We start from the raw sequence: 9,965 nt of genomic DNA on the forward strand, positions 1-9,965 counted from the left end.
GCTACAGTAGTTTGTGTGGAGGAAGCAGTGAGCAGTACGAAATTCCACAGAGCATCTTTGGAGTTACAGAGCGTCTGAATCACTAGTTCCCTCCCTCTCGTTATCTCTGTAGTGACCAGAACATTACTATTTGGCAAGTGCAAAATCCTTCACCACAGTGCAATGCTAAATAACCATTGCCCAGCCACCAAATCCATCTCCATAAATCCACATTACCTGCATCGTAAGCCCGATAGAAGGGGGTTGCATATTTGTGCCCAACTTATCACTTACACAAGCAAATTCGCAATGAGAAAACCCTGGCAAAGCATTTGGCTCCTCTGATAGGGTTAGAGAGGTATCCTAACCCCATTGGTGAGCATTGTCAGAGAGTGATATGTTCTCACTTCACCTCTGGGGCATGTCGGAGTTCAATGAACATGGTCTATGTAACCGAGGCACATGGGGGTTTGGTCTATGAAGGAGCATAGCAAGAACTAAGGACGCAAATGGAACTGGAGTGTTCAAAATGACCTCTCAAGGCATAGTGCCGAACAAGGGATAGTTAGGGCACTGTTACCTCTTCCAAGACCAGAAAACCAGCTTTCAAATTCTGTCAACAAGGCCTTTCCATGAACCTGCTCCAGCCAGAGTGTTGCCATGGTGACAGCTCACCGATCCAGCACCATGCCCTACACTCCCCATCTACACACATACACACACACACAGAGAGAGAGAGAGAGAGAGAGAGAGAGAGAGAGAGAGAGAGAGAGAGAGAGAGAGAGCTCCACCCTTAACACCTCAACACCATCAAAACTACCAACCAATCCCAGTGCAGAGAAACCAAAAACCGCCACAGTCTGATCAGCAGAAGTAGCAGAAACAAACTCACAGTCCCTGCTTAGCTTTCATCTTCTAAGCCTGGATCAAACGCATCAGCTTAGGGACCTAAGACAGAAGACAGAAGCATGAGGCACAAAGGACTGTGGGTAGTGCAGTTTTCAGGTCTCAGCCTCTTGTTTCCAGGTGAACGGGATGTGTGTGTGCTAAGCTCCGATTCGCTCTGGCCTCCATATTTAAGATTGATGGGGGTCATGGGAAATCTTACACACATTGCTATGGGTGCTTAATATTGTGCTGGAGAGACTGCTGGGGGAACTTTGAGCCTTGAATTCTCCACAGCCATGGTTTCCCATTAACAACAGGGTCTCTGCAGCCAGGTCACGTGGCTGTCTGAGAAGCTTCTCTAGCAACTCTGAATGTAACCGCCTGTTGCCTTGAATTGACAAGAGAAACCGCCAGGGGAGCCAAGATGCTGACTAAATCCAGCGAGAGTGAAATTATGTTAATTCTAAACTCTAAACAAGGCAAATTGAACTGTAACTGAAATGAGAACCCATTTGGGAATCTCCTAGAAACTGTGGCCTTTTACATATTCATATAGACAAAAACTCCCTTCAGGGGATACACACACATACACACACACACCCCTCATACACACTAGGATCCATAGACTCTAAGTTAAGAGCTATGATCTATGCAGCCATGCTAACTCAGCCAAAAGCAGTGCTCAGGAGGACCTAGGACATCCAGCAATACAATTAGGAAAGTTCTTCTAAACTGGGCAGTAGGTTGACCTAGTTGTCCTGAGACTCTTGCACAGTGTGAAATACACACGTGAGAACAGCATGCCAGAGACTCCACTATTCCTCATGACCATGGCACCCAGACCCAGATGGAGAACACTGTTGGTCTGGAACCGTAGGCCCCAGGACGGTGAGTGATCTACAGAGCTGACCTGTCACAGCTAGGCCTTGAACCCAGCCTGTTCATCCCTAGGAGATACATCCCACCCACAGCCAGCCAGACCTGCGTTCTTGGTCTGGGACTGGAGAAAGGGCCCCTCACTCAACAGCTGGAGCACTGGGCCCACTCAGGCTGATAAGAGTCTGATACCCAGGCAAGAAAGGGGCCCTTTTGATCTCATGGAAGCCTTTCTCCCCTGCTTGCTAGACCCCAAAACTTTCTCTTTCTAAACAAGAGACAATTAGAAGTTCTGGGTTTTAAAATGAAACTGAGGAGAGACTATGACGGTTGTACAACATTCTGAATACATTTACTGCTGATATATATATATATATATATATATATTACATATATACTTATATGTAAGTATACATATATACTTACACACACGCATATATATATATACATATATATATATACATACATACATATATTCATACAACTTGAGACTGAATGAGTCTAGGAATGAGACTTTCCTAGACTTCTTTGTGCCGCTGTAAACTGTTCTTATATTCATAATTACTACTATCGTTTCAAGCACAAATTTTCTTCTTCTTCCAGGCCGTGCCATCTCCTTTGTAACCAAGACCTTCTTTTCCAAAGCCAATGGGAACAGAGGTGGTGCTCCCAATGTGGCTGTGGTCATGGTGGATGGCTGGCCCACAGACAAGGTGGAAGAGGTGTCACGAGTTGCCAGAGAGTCTGGGATCAACGTCTTCTTCATCACCGTCGAAGGGGCCGCCGAAAGGGACATACAGCATGTGGTGGAGCCCGGTTTTGCCAGCAAGGTACGTAACCCGTCCAGCGATGGGGGATCCAGTCCGGGGAGCCACTCCAGCACAGAAGCCGCTGTGCCCTGGAGCGTTCTCGTGGTCTAAGAGCTGCTTTCTGGGGCCTTGGAATGTCCATGAAACTTGCAAGCACGTAGTGGGGCCTCCCCTGGGGAACCTGGATATGTCCTTTCAAAGTCAAACTTTCTTGTCACTTCAGAGCCAGCAGCTTGCAGAGGGCAAGAGTGGTGTCCCCAAACTGTCACTTAATCTCCCCTGTTCCTCTCACAGCATTAGAGGACCCCAGCCAGGCAGACTTTACACACACACACACACACACACACACACACACACACACGCTTGCATATATGCATATATGTATATGTACACTACACACACAAACACACACAGGCTACAAGTGAATCCAATACGTCTGGCAAAGGAAACAAAGGAATCCTGACACTTTCCAGATCAGAACGATCATGTTCCTCGGCCACTCCTGGAAGGCCCAAGGGCAGTGGCATCCCAGAATTACTCCCGGATACCCCACTTCACAGCTCTCATTCTCTGCTGTTATCCAGGCCGGAACCATCCCAAGGCCTAAGATGGCACCATGTCACCGGCTCATTCTCTTTTTGAGTCTCCCCAGTTTACTCTGAAGCTCCCTTGGGGTCCTTGATTGTTTCACCATTACCTGTGGCAGCTGAGGCACCCTGCAGTGAGGTCCAACCTCCCTTCCTGGTCAACTTGCTGTGACCTCCACATACACACTGTGTTTCTTCCAAACCGTGTCCCCCATCCACAGTCAGCGCCACCACTGTCTTCTGCTGTGACTTTACACAGGCTGTCTGTAGGACTCCTCTCCACCCACTAGCCAGAACTCAGCTCTGTCCCAGCATTCATCTACGTAGGCTGTGGAAGGTTTCATGAACCCCATTTAGGTGTCTATAAATCAATAAAAAAAATTCCCTAGTAAAACTTAAGTTACTTCTCGCTTAAAATAATTTCGTCATTCTACAAGTTCATTTGTAGCCATCAAGTCTGACCTTGTCAGATCCCCAGAGACTAGTAAGATGGAGGAGTGATGATCCACTTTGGGGACAAGAGCCTAGTCACTTCTGAGAACATCTAACCAAGTTGTTCAGGGGTTATTTGCCATTCCCTTCCTTTTTTTTTTCTAGATCAAGCTTGGACACAGACATTTGCCTAGAGGCAGGGTTGTGTGACAGGCAGAACTTGGAGTTTACTGGCAGGTAAAGCCGGTGTTCCAGTTCTCAGGGACTCAAAGATGTCCCTTCACAGCTGGCCCTTTGTTCCCTGATGAGGGGAGGGGCTCATGTCGCAGGATGAGAGTGGGAGCCACTTAAGAGACTGTAGGGGCATCGAGTGTGACTCCAGCACTCGCAGTCCCTCAGCGAGTCTGAATCTCTTTCGGCAGATTCCAGGGCTGTCCTGGAAACATCCCTGTTTGTGTATCAGGACAATAGCTTTACGCAGCCGTCCCCTGTGATGGTTGGTACCCACCAAGCTACAATACAACTGGTTTCCAGCACAAATGAGTTGAGACGCCAATGGAGATATAAATATTATGCTAAAAGCCAACACTGCACATCTCCCTGTGAATGTGTTCGTTAGACCATTTTCCACTGAGACAGGGACCCAGCTAAGGGGGAGAAGGAGAGTGAATCTACATGTTACTGGAGGGGTCTTGACCTCAGTGGTACCCAGACAAGAAACTGAAAGAAAGAAAGTCTACTCTGAAGTCTACTACAGGAAGGAGGGCTCTGAAAAGCCTGCCTGGCAGTGAAGGGTCTTGGTGGCAGGCTGAAGGACTTGACTTCTGATCTGGGTTAGATCCTTCCTTCCTCTCTTCCAGGCAGTGTGCAGAACAAACGGGTTCTACTCCTTCAATGTGCAGAGCTGGCTCAGCCTTCACAAAACAGTGCAGCCCCTGGTGAAGCGGGTCTGCGACACGGACCGCCTAGCCTGCAGCAAGACCTGTTTAAACTCTGCGGACATAGGCTTTGTCATCGATGGGTCTAGCAGCATGGGGACAAGCAACTTCCGCACGGTCCTGCAGTTCGTGGCCAACCTCAGCAAGGAGTTTGAGATTTCAGACACCGACACACGCGTCGGGGCCGTGCAGTACACCTACGAGCAGCGGCTCGAATTTGGGTTCGACAAGTATAACAGCAAAGCCGACATCCTCAGTGCCATCAGGAGGGTGGGGTACTGGAGCGGAGGCACCAGCACAGGGGCTGCCATCCAGTATGCCCTCGAACAGCTCTTCAAGAAGTCCAAACCGAACAAGAGGAAGGTAATGATCATTATCACTGACGGCAGGTCTTACGATGACGTGCGGATCCCAGCCATGGCTGCCTACCAGAAGGGTGAGCATTCCCACTATAAATATAAACGTGGGCCCAGAAGCATCTCTTGAAGGGGGAGGGGACCCGTGTCCTTGGTGCATAGGGAGGATCTGCCCTTTTATGTATTGCTTCTGTCTATGACTTAAAATATCTGCAGGGAACTGGAGGGGTTGCTCACTGGTTAGAAACTTGCTGTTCTCGCAGAGAACCTAGTTTGCATTCCCAGAACCACATGGTCACTCATAACCATCTGAAACTCCAGTCCTAGGGAATTTGGAGCCCTCTTCTGGTCTCTGTGGGCACCTTACATGCATATATGCACATAGAGACAAAACACTCATACACATAAACAGATCTTTCTTCTTCTTCTTCTTCTTCTTCTTCTTCTTCTTCTTCTTCTTCTTCTTCTTCTTCTTCTTCTTCTCCTTCTCCCCCTCCCCCTTCCCCTCCCCCTCCCCCTCTCCCTCTCCCCCTCCCCTTCCTCCTTCCTCTGTTCATAACCACAGAGAGAATGGGAGGGAAGAACAGTATTGGATCTCTGAGAAGACACAGAATCAAAAGAATTCTGCATAGTGGTTTCTCAAGTATCCGGAGCCCGAAAGTAATGTAACAGTAACCTTTCCTTTAACACGCTGTGACCTAAAGCTCCTTCCATATGGGCAGAAAGCAGCAAGGGGGAATTTGACTCATCACTTTATGAAAGATGTCAAACCTCTAGCTTTATTGACTCCAAATCGTGTTTGTAACTTTTATAGAATAATAATGCTTTTAAAATGTAGTATTGAAAGCGAATGTTCATTTTTGTTTTGATTTTTGTTTTTGATTTTGTTTTTTCAGGGAGCTTTTTTTTTTTTTCTATATGACTCAGGCATGCCTCAAACTCAAAATCCTCCTGCCTCAGCTCCCCAAGTGCTGGGATTATAAGTACATCCCACAATACTTAGATGAAAAATACTATTTTTGTCAATGACGTTGGGGTTTCTATTGCTGTGAAGAGACACCATGATCATGGCAACTCTTAGAAGGAAAACGTTTAACTGGGGCTGGCTTACAGTTTCAGAAGTTTAGTCCATTGTCATCACGGCAATGTGCAGGCAGACATGGTGCTGGAGAAGGAGCTGAGAGTTCTAGGTCTTGATCCACAGACGGCAGGGAAAGATTGAGACACTAGGCTTTTCCTGAGCTTCTGAGGGCCCAGTGGTATTGAATTAGGAACCCATTCTGCTCCAGGATGGCTCCCTTGCCGCCTGATTCTTCATTGTGGCTGAAAAAGATCCTAGGTTAAAATAAGGCCAAGAGACTATAAACTCTTAGGACAACAGCTATATTAATTTTGTTGCTATTGCTATAGCGTTGGCTATCCAAAGCGTTTGTTGAATAACTAGTCGCACTGTTTATTTCTAGAAACTGGAGAACTCACTGGGGTTCTCTCACTTGTTTCCTTTGGCTTGCTTCAGATTTGGGGAACCCAGAAAGAAATATTCATTGTCAGTGCCATTTGCTTCATCTCATCTTTGTCTCCACAGGGGTGATCACGTATGCAATAGGCATTGCGTGGGCTGCTCAGGACGAGCTGGAGGTAATGGCCACTCACCCCGCCAAGGACCATTCCTTCTTTGTGGATGATTTTGACAACCTCTACAAAATTGCCCCCAGGATCATCCAGAATATTTGTACAGAGTTCAACTCACAGCCTCGAAACTGAGCTGGGACCAGACAGAGGATGGCAAACACTGTCTTACGGATCCTTGGGACCATCCCTCGCCTTGTGCCTATGGGTGGGGGTGGAGTGGGGGGTAGGGGGAGTTTCTGACAGAGCTTGGGAAAAGGCGTTTGGTGTTACTATTCTTTGCCATTGGTGGTGTGCATGCTTCAAAACCTACCAGGTAAAAGGCTGGCTAGGAGCTCTCAGGTTGGGTTCAAATACTGCATCGCTTTGTGTGCACTGAAGAATCCACATTTTGACAGTTGTTTTCAAAATAGTTAATCCAGAGGAGAGTCCAGCTCTTAGGACAGGAAAGACCTGAGAGGTTATAGGAAGTTTGTTTACATTTCCCATTAGAACTCTGTAATTGTCCATAAGTATCTTTTTATTGTTTTCTTCCCCTTTTTTACTTTCTTTTTCTTCTTTTTTGTCATGAGAATGTGGGAGTTGCTGAAATAAATGTTTCAAAGAATCATGGGCACAGTTTCTAATGGTGTGATGAGAAGTCTCTACGTTTGTCGTGAATCCATACTTTACAATTCCTTTTCTTGAAAAACAAAACAAAACAAAACAAAACCGACTACTAGATGTGGGTATGCACTAACGTGAAGTGAGAGGAGCCTGGGTGAGCTTCATGTCCTCACCCAAGGGCACATCTATTAGAGTATAAAATACACACGCAGTGCAAGCAAAGGAGGATTCAGCGATGGACAGGGGAGTGCATGCCTAGAATCCCGGCTACTCGAGGCACTGGAGGATCACAAGTTCAAGGCCTGACTAGTCAACTTAATGAGACAGTCTCAAAATATACAATAAACATACAAACAAAAAGAGTAGGGTGTGGCTCAATCGTAGAGTACTTGGCCAACCTGCAGAGGGTGCTTGCTTTTAACTCCAGAACTTAAAAAACATTCAAAAGATTCCTTCAAAAAAAAAAAAGATGACTAAGTTTTATTTTATTTTATGAAAATATGTATTGGGCTAGAGAGATGGCTCAGCCATTATGAGCACTGGGTGCTCCTACAGATGAGCTGGGTTCCATTGCCAGTACCTCTAAGGCAGCTCACAACCATTGGTAACTCCAGTCCTCAAGGGATCAATTGTCCTCTCTGACCTCCATGGGTATCAGACCTGCATTTGGTGAACAGACATACATGCAGACAAAATACTTTTTTTAATAAATATTTTTAAAGATTATATATATATGTATATATATATATATGATTTAATTTAATGATATGATTTAAAGGTATATATATACTGTAGCTGTTTTCAGATATACCAGAAGATCCCATTACAGATAGTTGTGAGCCACAATGTGGTGGCTGGGAATTGAACTCAGGACCTTTGGAAGAGCAGTCAGTACTCTTAACTGCTGAGCCATCTCTCCAGCCCAGCAAAATACTTGTACGTATAAAATAAAAATAAATGAATATTTTTTTTTAAAATATGTCAAAGGATGCTCTGGATGGAGGCAAGGAAACAATTCCCATGTCAATACCTGGGCCAAATATTTACATTAATATTTTTTAATTTTGAAATTTTTATAAACTTTAAAGTAAGAAAGTTTGCAAATAAGTAAAAACATCACATCAGACTTTGGGTCTGGTTAATTTTGGTGTGTGATGTTTTTATTTTATACATTAAGACTATTATCCAGTGAGCTGAACTTTCACTATGTTGTAGATTTGGCTTATTGCTTATGTTAACTGGGTTCCCAATTTACATAAGAAACCACAGGTCTGCTTGTGAGACACTGATGGTCCCTGCCCCCAACTGGTTCTAACTGATAAATAACATTGCAGGTTGCTAATGGCTGGGGGGAGACAGAGGCAGGATTTGAGGTTCCTGGGCAAGGAACTCAAGGGAGAAAGACAATCGCCATTGCCCGAGAGGCCTGAGAGATGCAGGAGATCAAGTTTACACCACAGAAGAATCAGGGAAGAGTGGCCCCAGGGCCCAAAACCCAACTGAGTCTGGAGTAGCAAAGATGAAATATATATCTTATTAGGTAATAACTCAGGAATATCAGAGGGGACCTCTGATATTAACAACATGGAAGTTTGGGAGTGTCCCAACTGTGGAGCAGCTTAGAGCATATTAAAAAATAAGTCCTGTGTGTGTGTCTTTCATTCGTGAATCCAAAACAACAGTATCAACCAACCAGACCCCCCCCCCCCGAGCTTCCAAGGGATTAAACCACCATGGAGGGACCCATGGCTCCAGCTGCACATGTAGCAGAGGACGGCCTTGTTGGGCATCAATGGGAGGAGAGGCCCTTGGTCCAGGGAAGGCTCGATGCCCCAGTGTAGGGGAATGCCAGGGTGGTGAGGTGGGAGTGGATATTATTTGTGACTATTGTGAAAGGTGTCGTTTCCCTAATTTCTTTCTCAGCCTGTTCATCATTTGTACAAAGGAAGGCTGGGAAGCCAAACTCAGGTCCTCCGACTTGCACAGGAAGTGCCTTACACACTGAGTGATCTCCCAGCCCTGAACACAATAGTTTTAATTGATGCTGTATTGTTTACGGGTGTTAAGACATTTGTTAAGCTTAGTGTTGAAGTGGTAGTTGGTTCTTTAGGTGCTTCTCAGCCTTTCAGTATTCCTCAGTTGACAATTCTTTATTGTCAATTAATTGTTAATTGTTTAGCTCTGAACACCATTTTTAATAGGGTTATTTGGTTCTTTGGAATCTAACTTCTTGAGTTCTTTGTATATATTGGATATTAACCCTCTATCGCATGTAGCGTTGATAAAGATCTTTTCCTGATCTGTTGGTTACTGTTTTGCCCTATTGACAGTGTGCTTTGCCTTACAGAAGCTTGGCAATTTTATGAGGTCCCATTTGTCAATTCTTGATCTTAGAGCATAAGCCACTGAAGTTCTGTTCAGGAAAATTTTCCCCTCATGTGCTTATGTGTTCAAGGCTCTTCTCTACTTTCTCTTCTATTGGCTTCAGTGCATCTGGTTTTATGTGGAGGTCCTTGATCCACTTGGACTTGAGCTTTGTACAAGGAGATAAGAATGGATCGATTCACATTCTTCTACATGCTGATTGCCATTTGAACCAGCATCAATTGTTAAAAATGCTATCCTTTTTCCACTGGATGGTTTTAGCTCCTTTGTCAAAGATCAAGTGACCGTAGGTGTGTGGGTTCATTTCTGGGTCTTCAATTCTGTTCCATTGATCTACCTGCCTGTCTCTGTACCAATAAATACCATGCAGTTTTTATCACTATTGCTCTGTAGTACAGCTTGAGGTCAGGGGTGGTGATTCCCCCAGAAGTTCTTTTATTGTTGAGAATAGTTTTCACTATCCTGGGTTTTTTGTTATTC

The 9,965-nt window shown here is 45.2% G+C and overlaps 1 protein-coding gene across 5 annotated transcripts in view; it reads left to right on the top strand.

The window, feature by feature from the left end:
* Positions 1–7,115, top strand: part of Vit (vitrin) — a 119,359-nt gene extending 112,244 nt beyond the window's left edge. For 3 of the 5 annotated variants that reach the window (XM_006525028.3, XM_006525029.4, XM_017317699.2), the window contains 3 exons: positions 2,347–2,573; positions 4,432–4,945; positions 6,451–7,108. In XM_006525028.3, the coding sequence (XP_006525091.1) occupies positions 2,347–2,573; positions 4,432–4,945; positions 6,451–6,629 (920 nt within the window). In that variant the 3' untranslated portion in view covers positions 6,630–7,108. Of the gene's footprint in view, positions 1–2,346; positions 2,574–4,431; positions 4,946–6,450 lie in introns of all 5 variants that reach the window. The other 2 variants (NM_028813.2, NM_001197028.1) reach the window with 1 other exon arrangement.
* The last annotated feature ends 2,850 nt before the right edge of the window (positions 7,116–9,965 follow it).

The sequence above is a fragment of the Mus musculus genome, chromosome 17 (genome assembly GCF_000001635.26).
Source record: "Mus musculus strain C57BL/6J chromosome 17, GRCm38.p6 C57BL/6J".
NCBI classification, from domain to species: Eukaryota; Metazoa; Chordata; class Mammalia; order Rodentia; family Muridae; genus Mus; species Mus musculus.